Source organism: Anastrepha ludens, chromosome 5 (genome assembly GCF_028408465.1).
Source record: "Anastrepha ludens isolate Willacy chromosome 5, idAnaLude1.1, whole genome shotgun sequence".
Taxonomy (NCBI): domain Eukaryota; kingdom Metazoa; phylum Arthropoda; class Insecta; order Diptera; family Tephritidae; genus Anastrepha; species Anastrepha ludens.
In genome coordinates, this window is record NC_071501.1 from 2,799,265 (window position 1) to 2,823,637 (window position 24,373).

Consider the following 24,373-nt stretch of genomic DNA (forward strand, 5'->3'; position numbering starts at 1 on the left):
ACCACTTTAATTCATACAAAGTGGCGGAAAATTAATCTAGAATTTTTTTTTTTTTAAACTTTTTTTTTCTAAATCAAAAGGTATTGAGTGATCGAAATCTTTATTTCGACCTATACCCGCCTTATTGCTATCTATTTGTATACTACCGGCGCTCAATTCAGAAGGGTCAAATATAATTTTCGTACGACCCCATTTGCACAAATCAAATATTATAAATTTCCCGATAGCATTAAGCCTTTTATATTGGTGGTATTCATCCATGTTTTTCAATTTATCTAGGCACTTGATAACAGTTTTGTGTAATTTTTGTTGGGTCACTGTTAAATATTAACAAACAAAATGCGGAAAGTAGGTGAAAAGCAAAAATTAGTTAATTTTCAAAAAGAAATTCTTACATTTAATTTGCTGACGTTAGAGATTTTTGGCAAACCTTGTTTTAACTCATATTTTTTATTTTATTTAATAAAGTACAGTGCAAATTATCTTATAGACTAGACAAAAATGTAATCAAAAACCAGCCAAATTTGACAACTAAAATATTAGCGATCAGACAAATATAATGGTGCCATTTGGCACCTTTATCCCATGTCGATGGGTCATTCGTGTCCAGCGAATTCGTTAAGATATCATAAATTTTTTATGAAACTACAGCACGGTGCATTTTTTATACCATTTCTTTATAATAAAATATTATTAAAATAAAAAATGTTGAAAAAATCTCTTCGGATATAAAGCTTAGAAGCTACCTTATGAATTTTTTCTAATTTTCTGTTGGCGCTTTATAGTAGAAAAAGGCGCTGGACGCGAACGATCCATCGACATGGGATTAACGCGCCATATGGAACGACATGGTATTAGGGTTAAGCAACTAAGTCTATAATTTTTATAAAATTTACGAAATCAAGCAGGTTGGAATTGGATAATTAATTATGGCCTCTAAGAGCAATGGGCGCATTACTTGCAAATTTAGTCTTAAAGTTTCACCCATAAAAAAGATAAAAATTGCGAATAATTCTTTATGAAACTTTAAAACTTATTATTTACTCTTCAGCTTCTTTCTAATTCCTTTTTGTTGCAGAAGACCAACGCAAGCATGAGGTGAAAATTTGGGTAGATTTTTCATTTTACATTTCCATTTTGCAGTGCGATTAAAATTTTTGGTGAGGGTTGGCTGACACCTGGTCGAGTTGCAAACGAGGTACGCTGTGGTAAACGTATACAATTCATGATGTTTACATAGAATTTACCCCCTTATATGAATACTCTTAATACAATCGTATTTCCATACTATTGCTAGTTTTTCTTTATACAATTTTTAAACTGGCATGTTTGAATTTATTCAGTTATATAAAACCAGCTGGCAGCGCCACACAGGATCGGCAAAAGTGCGAATATGAAATCAAAACGGAATAATAGGGAAAAAGGTAAACAAAAACCTTATTGGAATGAACGACTTTTAATTGAATTACCACTGGTACCTGTTAAGAAATCGATAATAATATTAAAAAATCAAAATTTGGCGTTTGGCAGAAAATTTAAGATTACTTTATTTGTATCTAATAGTTTAATTAAGTCAATTTCTTGCGATATAAATATATGCAAATATGTGCATAAGATTAATTACAACGCAGCAAATAATCGCATTACAATAATTGTAAAATTACAGGCCTATAATTCAAATACTATATTTTCTCTTATATTCTATAGATCGCATTCAAGAGATTACTGAGTAATTGACGCGGAAACCACGTCTTGACTTCATCGGTATTAGCAATCAGTGCTGAGTATTTTATATTGAACTAACATTTACGAAGCTCAGTTCAGTCTCATTCGGCCAGTGGAGCATTGCGTTAGTTTGACACGGAAAAACGGAAGAACGCCGATTAATAACCCGAGAAAACTATGAAGAAAAGGAGTGTTATTATACTGCAGATTGCATTGCACACAGTGCTCTCGGCCGCGGTAAGTGGTTGATCTGGTTATACAGGTTTCCAAATATGTTTACCCCAATTTCCTACTTGTCTCTCTGCAGTCCGTGCGTGCATATGCTGCTGATTCTGCTGGTTCGTCCAAATTGGAAGCGCGTGCTTTTTTCGAACGTGAAAATGAGTTGCTGCGTCAACGTCGTCGCAATGAGTTCCTCACCTCGTACGAATACAACACAAATGTAACAGAGGAAAATCGCAAAGCAATGATTGCTGTAGCCACTGCAAATGCAGCTGCAAATAAGGAGATGACACGCAATGTCATCGCATCGGGATATATTGAATCACCCGATGAGGATATCAGACGCCAAGCCACTATACTGGGCGACTTAGGCATAGATGTATTGCCTGAATATGACTATATGGAATTGTTAAATGCCGTCAGTTCAATGCAGTCAAATTACGCTACTACCACTGTATGCCCATATAATAAGGAGGGGAATTGCACGCTACAATTAGAGCCACACATACAGGAGCGTCTTTCCAACAGTCGCGATCCGAAGGAGTTGAAGCACTACTGGCGTGAGTGGTACAACAAAGCGGGTACGCCAATGCGCGAGAATTTCAAAAAATATATTGAGCTGAGCCGCAAGGCAGCGCGTTTGAATGGTAAGTTGCCGGCATTTAAGTGGTGATAAGAAATGTTTGTTGTTACTTGTACTCGTATGACGTCGAGTGTGCGTATACAGTTGTATGTGTTGTGTGTGACGCAGACGTCGGATGATTTGATAAGAGTGAAAGATGCAGCGTCAATCCGCTTTATTCAATGCCTAGGCGAGTATTTTAATGGGTTGTAAAGAAAATCATACGTGTTTTTAGATTTTTATTTCTAATCCAAACTTTGAAAAAGTTCGTATGTTTGGGGAATTGTTTTTAACTGTGCATAATAACTTAGCTTTGAATCTTTGAATTTAGAAATGTAGAATCTACTAAAGCTTTCATTTATTTGTATCAACTTTAATTTCATTTTTACTTTAACTCTACCAGGTTATACCTCTTACGCTGACTATTGGATTCACTTCTATGAAGACCCCGACTTCGAGACAAATCTAGACAAAGTATACAAAGCCATACTGCCGCTCTATCGTGAAATACACGGCTATGTTCGTTATCGCCTGCGCGCCTTTTATGGTGATGAAATAGTGCCGGAAAATGGCAACATACCCATGCATTTGTTGGGTAACATGTGGGGTCAACAATGGGATAATGCGCTGCCACTCTTCACGCCATACCCAGAGAAGCCATTTGTTGATGTGACCGGCGAATTGCAGCGTCAAAATTACACTGTGCGTAAACTTTTCGAGCTCGGTGATCAATTTTTCCAATCGCTCGGTATGCGTGCGCTACCAAACAGCTTCTGGGACTTAAGTGTGCTGACACGTCCGGTCGATCGCGAAATAATTTGCCACGCCTCGGCCTGGGACCTTTATCAGGATAGTGATGTGCGCATTAAAATGTGCACCGAAGTCAATACCCACTATCTGTATGTGGTGCATCATGAACTCGGCCACATACAGTACTATTTGCAATATGAAAACCAACCGACCGTTTTTCGTGGAGCACCCAATCCCGGCTTCCACGAGGCTGTGGGTGATGTTATCGCGCTTTCAGTGTCCACACCTAAGCACCTTAAGACAATTGGACTCTCGAATGTAGACAAATTGGATGAAGAGAGTCGTATTAATGAATTGTTTAAGAATGTAAGTTGGATGAGAGTTTTTTTTTTGATTAGTTTTTGCTTCAAACAAGTTTTATAAAATCTGCGTTGCAGGCGCTTAAAAAAATCGTATTCCTCCCTTTTGCCTACACAATGGACAAATATCGTTATGCCGTCTTCCGTGGTGAGGTTGAAGAATCCAAATGGAATTGTGCCTTCTGGCAAATGCGTTCTGAGTTCTCTGGTGTTGAGCCGCCGATTCGTCGCACAGATGACGACTTTGATCCACCAGCAAAATATCACATCGACGCCGACGTTGAATACTTGCGTTACTTTGCGGCGCATATATTTCAATTCCAATTTCTTAAGGCCATGTGCATTAAATCGGGGCAGTATGTGAAAGGCGATCCCGAGAAAACATTGGACAATTGTGACATTTACAACAGCAAAGAAGCGGGCGCAGCTTTTGGGTAGACAATTTATTCTTTATATTTAGTAATTATGGCGAAACTAATTTGTTATATTTACTTAGCAAATTCCTCTCACTTGGCACTTCCACACACTGGAAGAAGACGCTCAAAGAGTTTACTGGCGAAACTGAAATGGATCCCTCTGCGCTCATGGAGTATTTTGAACCACTCACCAAATGGTTGCAGGCAGAAAATCAACGTTTGAAAGTGCCAATCGGCTGGGGTGATACCGACAGTAAGTGTTGCCAATGCTAATACGATTACCCGGCACTAAATTGCTATTAGTATTTCAAGAATGGAAGTATTTGTAAATGACGGAGAGATGAAATTTTTTGCAAGAACTAATCTGAAAATATATTAATTAAATAATATTTAATTTGAAGTATTAGCGCTGATTTTAGAATTGGTTTCAACTTTTTGTTTTTCCTTGCAGAAGTCGCAGGCGATTGCTGCCAAGTCTTCAGTACTTGACAATTAGCGAATCCTAGCGACAAAGCGTACTGTGAAAATGCGGATACTTGCTTCTGAGATAAAGAAAAAAAAACGGACCTTAGCTAAAGCAAAAGGGAAGCTGTCGCTGGCTGAACGAATATCGAGTTTATTTTTATATAACACATTTTATTTTGTAATGAAGGATTTTGATACGATGACAAATTTTTAACTTTAAATTAGCCAGTGTTTTATATCCAGCTGTATAAAAATAACAACAAACAAATCCAAGTTTTAATATCTGTAAACAATTTTAATAAAGCCGCTTGTTTCCGTTTAAACATAAAACAAAGTCGACAATTGCCGCTTTATATGCCGTTTCATTCTGCTGTATTTTTAGCCATATGTACGGTCAATACGAACTCTCCTTGTGGGGCGCTATGCGCCAATTTATGGTATCCCGATAGGTGCAACCCCCCGTTACCTCTCGTAGAACGCCGTTGAAGCGGCACGTTTCTTGCGTCTAACGTCTGGAAATCCGGCGAGAACACTTGCCGAAAAAAGTGATAAGAAGAAAATGCGAAAATTGAAAAATTTCTGGTTTGGCTTCCTTTACATTCTGCTATATTTCAATTAAACTTTTACTTCACAAAATTAAAACTCCACTTTTTGCAAGTCCAAATTAATTCAGTTCATTGCTCCCACACAAGAACTTTCACCTACAGAGTTAGAACTCAGTGCGCCATTAAATACTTGGCAACATTTGGAGTTCAATTTCACAATAAAAATTATTTAGTGCTAAATAAACAACAAAGAAAAGATTTATTTATATAAAAACAGAGAGCGCACTTTTGCCTATGCCGGCAACGCAGTGACGTATCTTGCCGTTAGCGCGTCTCTTCAACGGTAATCCATTTCAGTCTGAGCACAGGTAGCCACTATTTTTCATGTTCCCAATTTTCCACATACAATTGAACTTATCTCTCTATATCCATGCACCCCATGCAGGTCGCCAGATTGGTCAGCGTTCGACTTCAGCATCATGCCCGTCTCAATCGGCCTCTCCATCTTTTTTGATATCTCACGCATGTTTGGCTGGAGCTCGGACGGCGATAATGGCGATGAGAACACAAGCTGGCGGCGACACGCTCGATATCTCAATTTGCTGGTTTTCACGCTCATGCTTCTAACCACTTTGGTGCTGATACGTATCGACGATTCAATCAATGCGATTAAATAATTGACAATCGGCGATCTTCTACGGGCTAAATTTGTATAAAAGTCAGTCAACTGTTACTCAGCGCTTTAGTTTGCGTGGCGCGCTCTTCATGCGCGTGAGTTCCTCTGCTCTAAGTTGGTGCAATTTGAAAGTGGGTGAGCGTTTGATATTTGCTTAAAAGAAAAAAATAAAAATTAAATCATGGTGGAGCATAAAAAATTAGTGACTTGTGAAATTTAACAACAAAAAAATAAATAAAAACTAGAAACTGTTGTTTTTGCATTGCCAATACAGGCATAGAAATATTATATATATATACATACAAATATACATATTTATTTACACATAAGTTGGCAAGTGTGTATTAGTTGCAACGGTATGCCTAAAACATTTGGAACCACCATAATTGGTGTACATATATACATACATACTTATATAGGCACATATGTACATACATACACACTTATGTCGATCGGCGTCGAATGCACTCACCATAATGATCTTGATCTTATTGCTCAGTCAATTATTAAATTAAGTGAAAATGCATTTTTAGACCTCCAGTGATCACCTGACAATTACATGACATAGATACATGCGCATATGTGTGTATGTATGCACTCGTACGTGTGTACATACATACATATTTTCGCAAACCTGTAAAACTTTACACAGCCAAACGCGCAAAATAAATAATTAAAAATCAATTAAGCTGAACCGGGAAGACAGTTGGATGAAGCCAATTACAGTAAATTGCACCTAAAATTTCTTTATATTCCAATTTTAAAATCTTTTTTTACACAAAAATGGCAATTAGTCGCGACTTGTTACGATTTTTTTTTCGAAGTATTCAATATGCCATATGCAGGTGTCTTCTTTGTTTTAAGCCGATTCGTTTTTTATATATTTTTATATTTATATTAATAAAAATATGGGCGTAATTTGCCAATCAACCAAAACTGCTAAATTCTTTTAAGCTTAAACTGTGCAAGATTTTTATGGAAACGGTCAACGTTATGGCCCTTAAGGGGACAGATACCTGTAAACGGCCATATTTTCCCTGATTTTCATTAAAATTATTTAAAATGAAGAAGCCAATATATTTTATTAAAAATTGGCATACAGTTTACTTATACATTAAAATATATTAATATACATTTTTTTTATTTTAATCGTTTAAAATGGCGGATGTACACTCAATTCTTCCAGGAAGGTCGTAGCGGGGCTTTTCAATCGGCGGGCATTGTAGCATCGGCGTCAATGACCTAAATACAAAAAAACCAAAAAATTGTTTGTTTATTAATGTCATAATTTTTATATGAATTAAAACCAATGAAAAAAAATCGCGGAATAAAATGCTTAAAAAAATTTTTGGGCGAATTTTTCTTATTTTTTCGAAAAATTTTCGAAATTATAAACTCACATAGAAAGCAATATCATAAAAAAGATGTGTGCAAAATTTCAGGGAGATCGGCCAATAACTTTTCGAGTAATCGTGTACTCCAATTCGAAAAATATGGTTTTGAGAAAAACGCGTCTAAAGTTTGAATACAACGTAACTATAGCTCTCCCAGAGCTCGAACGCAAGGAATAGAGTCATCCCGGTTGACGATCTTTTTATAATATAAGAAATACTCAAATTTAGTTCTATTTTTTTTGCAATATTCTTAAAGGATTATATTAACATTTTATGAAAAAAAAACTTTATTTTTTTCGAAATTTTACAGGTATCTGTCCCCTTACAGATTAAGAATAGTCAGCTGACAGTTATTTAGCTTCGATCCAAGCATTTTCTGCTGGCTTGGGTCATTGTACAGATCTATAAAAATGCCCACAGCTGAGATCACTTGTTCCCAAATCATTCGTTTATGTAAAATGGTTGCCTGAAGAATGATTAAATTTCATAGAAAATCGTATCAAAAGTCTACAAAATTACGTGCAAATTTTGATATTTCTAAAAAAAAACTATTATTTTAGCTAAGAAATTAATGGTTCTCCAATAAGAGGGGTTATTTTGATATTCAAAGAAAAATTATATTTTTAATATAATCGGATCGGATGTTTATTTCATTATAAAAAGGAAGGTATGCCGTTAATAGTGGAAAATATAATAACATCAGGCAAATGACCACTACGGCCACGCTTACAGGACAATATCCTTTTCATGAAATTTTCCATAACCGAATTGCAAAGTGGCTGCCCTATGTCCTCGATAGCTTCACGAATTCCATCTTTGAGGTCTTGAATCGACCCTGGGCTGTTGGCGTAGACTTTCTCTTTAACGTGGCCCCAAAGAAAAAAGTCACATGATGTTAAAGCACAAGATCTCGGTGGCCAATTGTGATCATCTCTTCAAGAGATAACACGGTCCGGAAGGTTTTCCTGTGAAAGATCAATGGTTTCGTTGCTTGTGTGGCACGTAGCGTCGTCTTGTTGAAAATAAATGTTGTCCAGATCAATACCATCCAATTGCGGCCATAAAAAATCGTTAATTATCTCTCCTGTTTAACACCTAACACCTGTTATTGGAAAACCCTTTATATTAAAAATATTGGTGTTATTAAATATTAATATAGTAAATTTGTTTATTGTAAAGATGCTATTTTTTGTCGATATTCTATTGTTTTTAATGTTAGCACAAAAATTCTAATTTATCCTAGCAGCTCCGCCAATACGCTCAAGTAAAAGGGCCAAGCACTCAAACCATCACGCACTTAGGTGCCTGTCAAAAAAATAGTAAGAATAGCGTTTGTACTTGTAATTTTGTACAATGGGTTAGGCCAGTAAAGCTTCTCCGAAGTAAAGTTGTAGCCACTCTTTGGTTGGTTCCAATATCTCGCCGAAAATACATTAAAAGCCTCAAACTTTTAGACACCTGCGTCGTCCTTAGTGAAAGATATCGATGTATTGGTTGACATCAAGAATGATAGAAGGAAGACTGCACCCGTCAGAGAGTGCGTGACGTCACACTAGTCTAGTTGTGCAGTGTTGCCAACCCCTCGCTCTTCGCAATGAATTTAGTGCTTTTTTATAACCGAAATGCGAAAAATTTTTAGTTTGGTGTTTGCACCTTTTTCTAATTTAAGCCCACAAAAATTGTAAGAAAAAAAATGTTATAATTTAAAAAAGGCTAAAAAAGGCACTTTTAATTTAAGATTTTGCTGAGAATATTTCAGTGCTATTGAAATTTTTTTCATTCTCATAAAACTTGATGTCTTGAAAGTGTAAATCTACTTTTTTGCTTATTTTGAGGTTATGCAAGAATATTGGATCTTCTCTCAACTCTTCTTAACATTTAAACGCTTTTTATTCATTTTAAAATGCCTTTGTATTAACTCAATACGCATTAAAGCCATAGAAGTGTACTCATAGTAAAAATAAAAAATAAAAATAAATAGTAATGAAATAAAAAATAGCAGATGATACTAAACATTCCTTAACGACCCTTTTGAAAAAGGAGTACCTTACCTTACATAACCTCAAAAAAGTGTTTTCCGGCCTTTCTTAAAACACTGTTCTCAAAATACAGTATACTGCACATAACCGCAATACATTTATTAAAAAAAAACTCGCACAATGAAGGCGATTTGTCATGAACACAAAGTTCTTTGTATTAGTTGGCATGAATTTCTCCTTCAACCCTGCAACAGAGTTAGGTTACGCAATACACTAGGCTCCTTCGCTTTGTGGCATCTGCCCTCTGAAGACAATTAGTTCTCTAAATGAATTTCATTACGTTCCCCACAGGAAATATTCAATTGCTTGAGATACTAAAGAAGCTATGCGGAGCGTTTGAGCCTTCCCCTGGCTACTGTGACCCAGTGCCAGCTAAAATGTTTATAGTCTCCCAATTCACCTGTTAAGAATCATTTCAAGGAGTGCGGAAAAATTCTAGTTAACATTTTCGATCGCAAGGAACCTTCTATAACTCCCTATGAGAATGTTTTTGTTGTTGTTGTAGCAGCATGTTTATCCCTGTCAGTGTTATGTTGATCACCGGCCATCTTCGTCTAGCTCATCTAGCATCTTCCCTATGATAATCATTTCAATCACATGAGAGATGCTTGAGAAAATGAGCTGGTCAGGTTTTGCACCAACAGGGACAAGTTATGCTTCAATTGCGGAATTATGAAATCCTTTTTAACACACTTTTATTAGGTCGTGTTGTATGTATGTATGTATGTATGTAACGGAATGTATGTAACGGAATCTTTGAGCTTAATTTTCACTGGCTTCTAAAAATCTGATCGACTTGGAATTTCGCACACCTATCAAGGACCGATGACAATGCAATAATTTGTTAAAGTTTTCCATTATCCTTATTAGGATTGCCAGGATTAATGTTTTCTTTTTTTACCTGTGGGCAAAAAGTAAGGTGAATTTTGTTGTAAAATGAAAAATCTTTATTTATTCTTGTAAATCAATTTCATCCCCTTCAAAACAATCCCCTCTCGATGAAAAACACTTATGCCAACGATTTTTCCAATCCCCGAAGCATGCCAAATATTCCATTTCCGGTATAGCCATCAGCACCTTCTTCGATTCAGCTTTTATCCCCTCAATCGACTCCGCATTTTGCTTCACTTTCATAACCTTCTGTACATAGGTAGTTGCCAATAGAATGATTGTAATATTTACTATATCAATCATCCCACGCTTTTAACTCTAATTTGAATTATTCTATTTGTATCTTAATTTTTGTTATAATTCTGTTCTGAGGTAGTTGACTATGACTGATCGTTCGATTTGCTATTACTTCATTATAGGTCTCTTTGTCATTAAAACTTATTTTCTACTTAGTTCGATTAGCAATAAAAGCGTGTTTTTTAGTTTTTTTAAACTATTTTTTATTTTTTACTCTATTTAATATATTACATACAATTTTTCATAAAAAATAACATTTAGTATTATTTATAGTTGCAATTGAAAGAAGTTTAGCTTAATACGAAACATATCTATATAGTTTTATAAGTTCTTACATTTTACATTTAAAATCTTTGCATTAATTTTTTGGGCACACATTTTTTTAATCTCCGTGAAGTGAAGTTGTTATTCAAAAGGTTAACTCCCCGAGGATTTGAATGAGTGGCAAGCTGACTGCTATATCGCTGACTGATTCTGCTGATTTCTTCGAGAATTGCCGTAATACTTAGATCTCTTTATAATGATTCGATTCGTACAAACCATGGCGCATTGGCACATACCTTTGCTTAGAGTCTCTGCAGCATTGCTAGGTTAGATTTTGAAGCCGAGCACCATATTTCCGCCCATCTTGGTTTCAGGATTGTTTTGTGTATGAGGACTTCAATGCTGGCTTTGGCCAAGCAATCGGTAAAGTCAACGGAGTTTCAGCCCAAACTTTTTCGCTTTAAAAATATGTACTATCGCCACGTCAGACGCCTACCTAGTAGAAGACCTAAACAAAGGGTGGTTAAGTTTCAAGGGTCGGTGTTGATTTTGAATAAAATACAATTTTTTAAGAAATTATTATCATTTCTCTTTATTATGATAATATGGGTATAACTCAATTACGCATGGAACAAAATATCGGCCAAATGGCCGCCGAGGCCTCGGCGGCACACCTCCATCCGATGGTCCAAATTTTCGATGACACTGAGGCATAATTGAGGTTCTATGCCGTTAATGTGCCGAATTACCTCATCCTTTAGCTCTTGAATTGTTGTTGGCTTATCGAAGTACAGTAATCTGGTAAGATTTGGTTTCGTTCGCTTTTATACGCCAGGTTTTCAAACACGAACTCACAGTGTTGAGGTTTTCTTAGGTAGTAGGAAGCAATTGAGGTATGACTACTTTTGGGCATTATAACCGTATTATGGGCATAAGTGGCTGTACATATATGGGCTCTGCATTAAGAGTAGGTCGGCTATAAACAAAGTGTACAAAACGGGTCCTAGGACACTTATTTGTGGTACACCTGCTTACATTTCGTAGAACTTGGTAGTTTCATCATTTATTTTGGCAAGAAAATGTCTACTATACAGGTACGATTTTAGAAGTACATAGTAATTATGCGGTAGGTCATTTTAAGCTTGTGCAGCAGGCCTTCGTGCGAATTTGTACACACAATTAATCAGCTCTATAGTGGAGTGATGTTTGCGGAATCAAAATGGGGAAGAGTCATCGAACTAAACGGCGCATTTGATTTGGATGATCCTAATGTATGCCAATTTTAACTTAAAAAAATACGAAAAATGCCCAGACTGCTCACTTGACTTAATATTTTAATAAATTTAGGTATGTGTGTTTGTATGTATGCATTTTTAATTACATACTTGCAGTATATTGAAATAATTTGCACTCGAATAACTCTTTAACAAGCACCACTACTTGAAGCAGAGCCTCGCGATCTCAAAGTTAAGCCAAATGCACTTACAACGTCTAAGTATCTGTGATCACATTTCTGAAGTATAGTTTCTTACAAGTACATACACATCTTAATACAAATACAAATACATATTAATAATATAAATAAGTCTAATTACTTCTGAAGTAGTTTCCGTTAATTAAACGTCAGTATTTGATGTGCGTTGGCTGTGCTCACAAGTAACAACCGAAGTCAACTCTCGGCTATCACTTACAAATATATAAAGTTTTTCCCCCCAAATATAATATTCGTCTTAGACCCTTATTGCTTGTGACCAACGCTGTGTAGATTGAAAAGTGTTATAGCAAAAGTGCAGCTTATCTTAAACGTCCAACAATCTTTTCCTCTACACACCCACAAACGATGTGCAATTGGGACCCTGCTAGTTGTTGAGTGGAGTTATCGCTTGCAGCCGGCGCTGATAACCGCCGCAATCAAGTGCCAGCGCCTGAACTGGAAAATACTGCCCACAGTCGTAGCGCTGATCGCTTCTTGTCACGCATCGACATCATAAACACTTTTAATATTTGTAATGTAATGAATTACAATTGTCCATTTGCAGTAGACAGACTTTCCTACAATCAGGAACAGACATAATAACGTTAGTCTATACATACATACATACTTATTTGTATTACATTTTATTATACGTATTACAGCTGGACATTGTTTTCTTGATCGAACCGTACCGTAGGTCCAGAGAAGCAATTTTCTCATAGCACTTTGGCCGCTGTTACTTATACTCGTAAGTTACCTATCTTTTGGCACTTCAGACTTTTCTGAACTTTGGCCTGCTGGACGGGACCTCCATACCTCTCGATCGCTTGCGCCTTTATTCCAATTCCTAATTCCAAGATTATTGATGTCCTCTAGTTCGTCGGGCCATCTTGCTTTCGGTCTTCCTCGTGCTCTAGTGCTGAACGCTCTGGCTTCTATAATTGCCAGAAGTGTTGGTGCCATCGATTATATCTTATAAAATAAATTCATAAAATACGTGTGCACTGGGGCTGCAATTTTCGGGATTTGACAGATCCCGTTATTTTCGGGGTCTTATTTTATCATCCCGGGATCCCGAGATTGTCTCGAAATTAAACAAGGTATGAGTTTGTTGCATTTAAAATATATTACGAATCACGTTTTGATCTGAAATTATGTCTCTATGCGCCTCTTTTATCACCAGGAACGAAATACCAATTGATAGATAAAGTGTACTTGTCCTGCCATAAGTTCTGTTACAAGTTAAGTCCCTTATAGATATGAAATTATAATACTTTTTTTAAATAAGTTAGTTTTATTTACCGATAACAATGTGAGCCTTGGAATCTAATGTAGAATCTCTCTTGCCAACAAGTGCTACTTTGGACTAAGTAGGCAACTGAGCAGTAAAGTCTTTTCTCGACGAACAAAACTAACACTCTACAAGGCTCTCATCATGCCCGTCTTAACGTATGGCGCAGAAGCGTGAACGATGAAAACATCCGATGAAGCGACGCTTAGAGTGTTTGAGAGAAAGATTCTGCGTAAGATTTTTGGACCTTTGCACGTTGGCAACGAGGAATATCGCTGGCGATGGAACAATGAGCTGTATGAGCTTTACGACGACATAGACATAGCGCAGCGAATAAAGATCCAGCGGCTACGTTGGCTGGGTCCTGTCGTCCGAATGGCTACAAACGCTCCGGCTCTGAAAGTATTCGATGCTGTACCAGCTGGTGGTAGCAGAGGAAGAGGAAGGCCTCCTTTGCGTTGGAAAGATCAGGCCTTCTCCACCTTGGCTTCACTTGTTGTGTCCAATTGGCGCCGGTTAGCACAAGAAAGGAACGACTGGCGAGCTTTGTTAAACTCGGCCAAAATCGCGCCAATTAAGAAGAAGAAGTTTTATTTATGCATGTAAATATTAAAAAAACAAATATATTTTTATTCGAAATGTTCTCCGTTTGCTTTTACACAAGCATTCAATCGATTAGACCATTCAGCTGTTGCAGCACGTACGGTTTCCATGGGTATTGACGTCGCTACCAAATAGAGAGAGAACCAAAGATTATTTGGAACTCTCGAAATTTCTCTGAGGTCTTCCGCAATTCTAACCACAAACTGTAGTCTAATGGATTCAGATCTGGGCTTCCAGACGGCCCATCTTCTACGGCTATGTTTTTTAGCCACTGGTGGGTGGTTTTTGTCTTATGGTCTTAACCCATTTTTTTGCAGAAATGAAGAGATGTAACGTCTTTACAAGACACTTCCCACCAAACCATTACTTAGGCTGGATGATGGCCATGCTGAACTCTTTGTGTTGTCCAGATTTTGTCGTTTTGCTTATTAAAAACTTCTGCAACAGTGAACATTTTCTCATCTGTGAAAATAATATTTCCATGGCCGTTGACAGTGTGCCACCGAAGAAGCTGCTTGCATCTGCCGAATGTAATTTTCTTCAAGCGCGTTGTCAAAAGATGACCAGTTGAGCGTCGGAAGGCTTTCATGTGGAGATCATAATTAAGGTTGACATGGATCTGATCTGCTTTCTATGGAATTTCTGCGAATTCTTTCTCGTACGGCTTTTCCGGCTGCACTGATTCGAACCTCGCGAGGACGACCACTTCGTTTTCTGTCTGTCCCTTCAGACGTTTGGGAAAAATGACTGATCGTGCGGTAAACAAACGTTCTGGAAATATTTCGTTTTTCCAGTAATTCGCAGATCTCACTTGCACTTTTATCACACTTTTGCAATGCAATTACTGCAATGCGATTTTCCAGAGCTCCCCACTCCATACGAACAACAGCAAAAATAACGGAAAAGTTGTCTGCGAATTTGTTCTCGCCGTATGCATTCGAAAATTTGTCACAAAATTTATGGCAAGGCTAAGTATTTCTGCGATGAAAAAGCTCATTACAAAAAACTATCTGTCGTTCGGAGGCGACTGCATTAAGTTTCAGAATTCCGGACTTTTATTGTAAGGCATTTCACATTGTGGAAAATATACATTGATATTATATGCACATATGTATGTGTGTAAGCAAACACGTTTTGAATAAAAATTGCTGATATCTGGAATTTTTATTGCCGCTTTAAAACCAATGCCAATCTATACAAATAACCCTTAATTGCAGGGTTTAATCTAATATTATATATTTCGGTAGCTATTAATAACGACACAGGAGTGAAAGCAATACAAATCAGTCGTAAACATTCATCGCAAATAAAAATCAAAATCGATGCAGTGTGTTTCAAATATGAAATCTGATACTGCAGTAAGCAAGCTTTTCCTAAGTTTTAAGAAAGCAGGTTCTACTTATAATTCCAATTCAAAGCTGATGCAATACTTGCGTCTTGTGCAGTATCCTACAGTTTTTTGCCATCTCCGAAAAACAGATGATTTTCATGATATTTTTCATGATAATAATTAAGGCCGTGACATTGGCGTAGTGTGATGCGATGCCTAGAGATCATACCTACAAGTTCTCTGACAAACACGCGGCGATAAAATTCCTCGCAAAGCAGTCGACAGCCTCCAAGGTAGTCTTCAAATGCGGCACATCTCTTTACGAGAGAGACGGCTGAGTCATTTCTACCGAATATATCATGAGCTCTTCGCGATTGAAACATCGAGGAAATTGTAGGGCCACCGGACTAGCGAGACTTGGCACTAAACTTCCCAACGAGCACATAGACAATGACGTAGATATACCCTTTTAAAATTGAAATTTGAAAAGGTCGAGTTAAAAATTTGTGAAAAGGTCAGGCTAAAAAGCCTATTGTATTTAAAGCTCTGGAGAGGGGGTAGATAGTCAAGGAGGGAAGGAGAAAAGTATCAGAGAACGAGATAGGAAAGAATAGAGACAGAGATAAAGGCAGTTAGCCCTGTAAGAGTTTTCCAGATTCTTTGGCAAATCTGTAAATATCCTCCAGTTTTAGAGAACGAATATTACTTATTCTCATGACACCGGAACCCAAAACTCGTAGCTGTGCTCTAGCAAAGGCAGGACACTCACAGAGAAAGTGCTCAGTGCTATCCGCCTCCACCAAGCATGACAGGCACATTGGGTCCTCAATGATTCGAATGGTGGTCATATGCTGATCCCATGGGTTGTGTCTTGTAATGATACCGACCATCAACCGAACGTCTTTCCCTCCAAGTTTTAGTAGAAAGTTTGAGAGTTTTCTGTTCGGACTTGTCACAAAACACTTTGCAGTTCTGCAGCGTTCTAGACCAGACCATCGCTCTTTATGTAGATTGCATACACAATCGCTAATCCAATTTATGATTCTTGCGAAACTGATTCCGATTATTGGCTCTGTTCCCTGTGGGGGCACCGCTGATCCACGGTTGGCCAATTCGTCGGCAATTTTCTTTCCTTGAACCCCGGAGTGTCCCGGAACCCATGTAAGTACAAGCCTGTTTCAGGTTTCAGACCCCAGGTTTTACCAAAGGCTCTACGGCATTGCTGAAAAATCCTCAATGCGCGATTCACCTTCAGTGAAGATTACTCCTAGATATTTAACTTCATCGGAAAGACCAAGTGTCACAGCTTTCAGTGTTGGAACACTGAGTCCATCCAATTTCCGTTTTCCCGTAAACAATACTATGGTTGTTTTGTTCGGATTAACGGAAAGACCTTGTCTCATGCACCACTCATCGATTTTGCCAAGAATCCTCTGCACTTTCGTGCAAAGCCTCCTTAAGGATTTATCCGATGTTAGCGCACTGACATCGTCCGTATATGCTTGGACGTGAAAACCGGGTTCCTGCATATCCGCTAGTAGAAAGTCTATGACGAAGCACCACAGCAGCGGAGAAAGAACACTCCCTTGGGGACATCCTTGCTTGGCCCTGACTGTGATTAGTGCGTCAATGCTCCCACCAACGGTTAACAGCCTTTCAGAGAGCATGGAATATATCCATTTTACAATGGTTTGATTAACTCCATGTCGTTCGGTAGAAGAACATATCGAGCCGAAAGTGGCATTATCAAAAGCCCCCTCAATGTCCACGCACACGCCCATTGTCTATTCGTCAGCTTCCAGCCCGGCTTCAATCTTGCTAACAAGATCATGTAAGGCTGTTTCTACTAAGTGGACTTCTCAATACCCCCACTCGAATATGTTTCTCCACCACTCATTCTAGACTTTTCAACACAAACGATGTCAAACTGATTGGTCTAAAACTTTTTGCTAGGGAATAGTCAGCTTTTCCTGGTTTCGGAATAAATATTACTCTTACGCGTCGCCATTGGGATGGTATATAACCAAATGCAAGACAGGTTGTGAAGATCCAGACCCTCTTTTTTTAAGCATTGCTGGATATACTCCGTCAGGTCCAGGGGACTTAAAGCTCTCAAAGGAAGACAAGGAAAAGTCTAAGTACACTGACATTTTTCTAAAAATTCTGATTAAAAAGTTTGAAATTTTGATGGAAATTTGTTAGGTTAGCCTGGTTGGTAATTTGTTAATTGTTTTAAGATTTTTTACAATGTTTGAAACTTGGAGTTATATATTTTTATAAAAAAAAAATTAAGTAAAAAATAAAAAGTGGTACAAACTTTGTAATATGTCGCGCTCTATTATTGTGAGCACAGGTGTATACTCGTACATACATATATATATATGACCATAACTAGTAGGAAGGCGATCTGAGAATTTTGTTTCCATATTTAATTAAATTAATTAGTTTTCTAAAGAAAAGAGGGAGGGATATAATAATTAGAGACGGGTAATTCTTTATATTATATTGTATATAAACAAAACTTTGTATGGCAACTAAAAGTACTTGAAAACTATTATATTATATAAATACTTAAAAACCCCAACAAGGGGACTCACGCCTATTTGCAGATACTTGCACGTATTTGTGCCTGTGGACTATTATTAAATAGGTTGTCTTTAGCAGTTTTTGCTTTTAAGTCTTGATGCTTAAATCTTGATATTCAATAGAAAAATTTAATACGCTGATGATGGGTTTTATGACAAAAGTATGTATATATGTATGTGTGTATATTTATAGGGCAAAATGAAGGTAATCTTTTGTTAATCAGTATGCAAAGCAGACTGTTATCTGGAAACTAGCAAAATTAATTATATTGAGAATCTCGAAAAGTTTTTTTTCCTATATTATTTTTTTATTGTGGTGGGATTCTCAATAGGGGCGTAACAATTTTGTATTGAATTAAAAAAAGCATAGTTAAATTATTTTATGATCAAGCAATGCCAAAATGTTATGCAAAGGTTTATTGTACATTTTTTATAATGAAAAATTACCACCGAACTTAAGCTGCTTTAGGCTGTGCGTGCTTTAGGCTATAGACGCAGTGGTAAATTTGAGTCCTCATATTCGTTATTGAATGCTCCTGGGACCGTGAGATGATTTACTTTTTGAAGTATCGAAAATGTCGGAGTTTTAGTTCAAAATGCGCCAGGTCTGTCGAGTTCGCAAGTTTCGCAGGAATTGAGAATCTCTTGGTACGTTTTTGCGTTAGACCTTAGTCTACATGTTTGCGAGATCAAACTATCCAGAAGAGTTTGGAGCGTTGAGACTTGCCCGATATGATATAAAAGGGAGGAATGGACGTCGACCCCGATTGAGCTGTGAAAAAGTAAAAATTTTTTGATACAAATTTCATCGAAAAATCTGCGTTAACTTAAGCAAAAATTTAAGCACAAAGAATTGTGGATCAGGTGCCGAATTTGTCATTCGAATGCAATTTTTCTTTGTTAAAAATGATTGCTATGTTACAATCAATGGAGTTCGCTTTATGAAATATTGGAAAACGAATTATGATGACCAGGATTCGATGGCCTTGACATCAGTGAAATGCGGTTTCGTCAAAATAGCGTCACATGATGCGCAGCTCACCAAATAATGGATTAATTGAGGGAAAAGTTGGGTAATCGTGTAATCTCACAAATTGGTTCGTTCGATTGGACAACTCGTTGACAATGATCTGCATACGTTAAAATTAGGACTCCATTAGCCGGCCTGCTATTACTTGCCGGCACTTTTTCTTTTTTCACTTTTGCTGAAAAATGGGAGAAATAAATGGATATAATCTTCGCTATAAAATGAAGTAAAATTTTTGTTTCAACTCACTTTTTTCACTATCACCGATATGCACAGCAAATACCCGCCATAAAAATAAAAAAGCAAAGGCCAAGAACAAGAGGGAAGCTGCCAAAAGGAATTACGAATGCGCCATGGGAACAGAAATTTAATCTTTTCAATTTGTCTGAGCGCATCTTTTATTTTTTATTTTTTGTTTATTTGTGTTTTTGTTGGAGTGTTTCAAAACCTAATTTTGCCGTTTATTATTCGAAAAAAAAAAGAAAAAATGCCTATAACGTCATTGAACTCCGCTATATACAAACCCATGCATGTGGGTGTGTGTGTGTGGAAATGCATAAAACCTGCACAAACGCAGCGAAAAAAAGCAATAAAAAACAAAGAATAATAAAAAGAGAAACCTGATTAACATTTATTATGTGTTTTTGTGTTGCTTGGTGCTTCTATATTTAATTTCGTGTGATTTTAATTTGTCTTGTGCTTTTAGAGGCTGACTTTGTGGTTATGCAAATTTGATTGTTTTATTTCATTTTTTGCTTGTTTGTGTTTATTTTGGTGATAAAATTTAAATTCATAACATGTACCGGCGATTGTTAATCGCGAGAATCTCAATTCAAGAATCAATTGCCAAGCAATATTTTTTCATCGGTAAACACAGCCATGTATGCATATATATGGATATGTAGTTTCTATGTATGTATTTATGTATGTAAGTAGGTACATTATCGAGTAGGAAATTCATCTCACTTTAAATTGACTAATTGTCAACTATTTTTCACTGATACTTGCACATTGCTCTGATTAGTCTACCATCCCTTGATGTTTTCATCCAAGGAGAGGCCTTGAAGGCCATCTGCAGGCTGAAGCACAATGGGAATTGGTACGGCCACTGTACGGCACTGGACAACAAAGTAGGCATGTACTTCGATCCAACGGTTCTTGCCCAGCCCCTTGACTCCATGCCATCCAGAGTCGTGCTTGACAAGAGATACAGTGTAGTGCTGCTAGAGGCTCAACTGTGGTCAAACTCAGAAAATGAGCCCGCAAACACTGGTTTCGCATTTTCACGGTTGGCGCTAGAACCGAGCACGGCTCCGGCTCTGGGGTCTTCGTGGAATCCAGCAGGACAAAACTGCACTTTGCTCTTGGAATGTATGCATCTGTGTTTTAAGGGGAGGTGTATGCGGTTCAAGAAGCGATGAACTTTGTTGTGGAAAACCGATGGAGAGGCAGATGTCTGTCTATATGTGTCTGCAGCGACAGCCAAGCTGCGCTCATGGCCTTAGACAGCCCGCCAACCACTTCAACGGTAGTCGTTCTGCCACTCTCTTCTGCAGCCATCAAAGCCACGGTTAGCAAACGTGTTACTCTAACCCACAAGCGAGGTTGGCAGGTGGAGAGAGGCTGCATATGGACAACCTGTCATGTCCGACCGACTATCGCAGTTCCTCCTGTCACTAAGCAGAGGAAACTTTAGGAGGCTGGTTGGACTGACGACGGATCACTTTCTATGGGTAAGTAAAGCACATGGAAAAGGTGGACATCTCAGACAGTGCACTTTGCCCAGCATGTGGAGAGGAGGATGAGACGGCGGACCACTTCCTGTGCGTCTGCCCCGCCTTCGCTCGAATCAGGCTTGATGTCTTCGGCACTGATGTGTTAAGAAGCGACCACCTTGGCTCCTTGCCACCACAAGATCTACTCAGATTTTTACACTTACTACTTACAAATCGATAGGCTCATCCTGTTTTAAGCTACCTATAATTTGGGTATCTTAAAGTTGGCCTGGAGTGGCCTGTTTGATTGCTTGTTTGGCTTGGAACGTTCCATAAATATACGTGTATGTGTGTATAAAATATTTCAAAAGCTTGTTTATGCAATAAACTGAACTAATCTTTCACAGGAATGTTTTATGAAAAAGAAATGTCCTTAATTTTTCAAGTTATAATTAATTTTTAGTCTGATCGTAAGTCCGCATCAACCTTAAATGCCTTACCTACATAAGTACATACATAAATATCAAAATAATTGTTTTGTTTTTGTTGAAAACCCAGTTTGAATTATAATTTTTGTGACGCATATGCCGTATACACCTTACGGTCGTGTGCCATTCCACAATCTGTTGTTCATTTCTAAGTAATTTTCAAAAAAAAATTTTATTACATAATTTTTCGCATCGAACTAATCGCCTTATTTTTTCTCTTTCCAAAATTTTCAGTTAAAAATTTAAATTCAAAAACATAATTTACTCAACATGAAACTTATTATCGTAGCGCTTTTGGCCACATTGGCGGTGAGTAAAAAAAAAACAAAATTGTTCTATTAACATTTCATTTTCACCGCATCCTCAGTTGCACAGCGTCCAGGCAAGTCCAACAGATGAGATTAGCGCCGCTGAATACCTTACGAACCTCAACAAAGAGATAGCACGTCGCACAAACCTCGAGACAGAAGCCTCCTGGGCATATGCCTCCAACATTAATGCAGAGAATGAGCGCAAGAAGAACGAAATCTCTGCCGAGGTGGCCAAATTCCAGAAGCAAGTTGCACTTGATATACAAAAATTCAATTGGCAGACATTTAAGTCGGAAGATTTGCGTCGCCAATTCAGAATGCTCTCGAAATTGGGCTACTCAGCGCTCAGCGAGTCTGATTATGCTGAATACTTGGACGTGATGTCTATCATGGAGTCGAATTTCGCCAAAGTTCGTGTTTGTGATTTCAATAATGCCACCAAATGCGATCTCTCGCTTGATCCGGAAGTTGAGGACATCATTTCCAGCAGTCGCGATCCCGAGGAGTTGAAATACTATTGGCGTGAATTTTACGCAAAGGCCGGAACTGCTGTGCGCCCATCCTTTGAAAAATATGTGGAACTGAATACCAAGGCAGCCAAGTTGAATAGTGAGTGTAGTTGGGATTGTGTTGGATGGAATTTTTTCTACTTCCTTATTTTCTTTAATCCGACAGATTTCACCTCTGGCGCTGAATTGTGGCTGGACGAGTATGAAGACGAAACCATTGAGAAGCAACTTGAGGATATTTTCGACGAATTGCGTCCACTCTATCAACAAGTACATGGCTATGTGCGCTATCGTCTGCGTCAATTCTATGGCGATGAAATTGTATCTGAGAAGGGGCCCATCCCAATGCATCTGCTAGGCAATATGTGGGCTCAACAGTGGTCGAGCGTTGCTGATATTATCGCACCCTTCCCCGAGAAACCGCTTATTGATGTCACCAATGAGATGGTTGCACAAGGCTACACGCCGTTGAAAATGTTCCAGTTGGGTGACGATTTCTTCCAATCGATGAACTTAACCAAGTTGCCACAGTAAGTTACCGGCTTTCTATTTTTTACTGGATGCCACTTCATCTTACAAAACACTGCAGAGATTTCTGGGATAAGAGTATTTTGGTGAAGCCAGACGATGGTCGCGACTTGATTTGCCATGCCAGCGCCTGGGACTTCTTTGTGGTGGATGATGTGCGCATCAAGCAATGTACGCGTGTGACGATGGACCAATTTTTCACGGTGCACCACGAATTGGGCCACATTCAATACTTCCTGCAATACCAACATTTGCCCTTCCTCTATCGCAACGGCGCTAATCCTGGTTTCCATGAAGCAGTTGGAGATGTGCTCTCACTCTCGGTGTCCACACCCAAGCATTTGGAGCTTGTTGGTCTGTTGAAGAACTATAAACGCGACGAAGAGGCGCGCATCAATCAACTCTTCTTGGCTGTGTGTGAAACATGAATTTTATGGTTGATCGATATTTTGCATATAAAGAATTTCTTTGCAGGCTTTGGATAAGATTGTTTTCCTGCCCTTTGCCTTCACCATGGATAAATACCGGTGGGCATTGTTCCGTGGTGAAGTGGATAAAAAGGAATGGAACTGCGCTTTCTGGAAGTTGCGTGAGGAGTACTCTGGCATTGAGCCACCGGTCGTACGCACTGAAAACGATTTTGATGCACCAGCTAAATATCACGTGTCCGCCGATGTGGAGTACCTAAGGCAGGTTGAACTTTAAATGATACAAAAGTGTTCGGTTACAGAAAATTGCTAAAAGAAAGGATATTCTCGTTTTATAGATATTTGGTTTCGTTCATCATTCAATTCCAATTTTACAAATCTGCTTGCATCAAAGCTGGCCAGTACGATCCCACTAACCCAGAACTGCCTTTGGACAACTGTGATATCTACGGCAGTTTTGAAGCGGGTCAAGCTTTTAAGTAAGTTCGAGGGTAGATTTAGTACAGAGCTGCCATTGAAATAACATTTAATATCATTTAGAAACATGCTTTCCTTGGGCGCCTCAAAACCATGGCCCGATGCATTGGAGGCCTTCAATGGTGAACGCACGATGAGCGGCAAAGCTATAGCAGAATACTTCGAACCACTTCGCGAGTGGCTGGAAGCTGAAAATAAGAAGAATAACGTCCACATTGGCTGGTCATCGTCGGACAGTAAATGCATAAGCTCGGATATTTGAACTTCTCTGATTAACTTATCTTTGACTTTCGTTACAGAATGTGTTTCTTCGTGAGCTCGGCTCGTTCCCCTGATGAGTCAAAGCGAATAACTGCATGCTGGCATTGAGTTTGAAGTCTATTAAATAAAAAATTTGAATTCCTTAAAAAATTTGTAAACTTTTTCCGATAAAAAATTCAGTATTAAAAATTAATGCATAAATTAGAGTACTTTTGAATTTGGGGTATAAAGGGACAAACATTTAATGAACACTGATGGCCTCTGCTTATAACCCAAGTTAATGGGTAAATTCTTCTTTTTTATTGGCGCGATAACCGCTTACGCGATTTTGGCCGAGTTCAACAAAGCGCGCCAGTCGTTTCTTTCTCGTTCTACCCGGCGTCAGTTGGACACAACAAGTGAAGCCATGTCCTTCTCCACCTGATTGTCCAACGCAGAGGAGGACTTCTTCTTTCTCCACCATCGTATAAATTACAATATGTGTTTGTTTTTTGTTTGGGATATAATCCCCACATTGACTATTTCGAAGAACTTATAGTTGTCTGATCTAGATTATTTTTATATTCAAAAGAAGTAGGGCGAATTGGAAATAGAGACACTTATCTAGTGTCCTTTGGCAGTCTACCGGCCTCATATATACAACAAAGTTGAGTCCTATCACGATTTACTGTTGTCTTGTCA

The 24,373-nt window shown here is 38.1% G+C and overlaps 1 protein-coding gene across 1 annotated transcript; it reads left to right on the plus strand.

Annotated features, from left to right (window-relative positions):
* The first annotated feature begins 1,707 nt into the window (after positions 1–1,707).
* LOC128863358 (angiotensin-converting enzyme) lies at positions 1,708–23,893 on the plus strand. Its single transcript, XM_054102482.1, is given in 13 exon segments — positions 1,708–1,962; positions 2,033–2,594; positions 2,973–3,685; positions 3,757–4,112; positions 4,175–4,340; positions 21,422–21,487; positions 21,546–22,098; positions 22,165–22,528; positions 22,588–22,939; positions 23,001–23,215; positions 23,293–23,433; positions 23,495–23,667; positions 23,731–23,893. Coding segments are annotated over 13 exon segments (3,738 nt in total). The 5' UTR covers positions 1,708–1,902; the 3' UTR covers positions 23,748–23,893.
* The last annotated feature ends 480 nt before the right edge of the window (positions 23,894–24,373 follow it).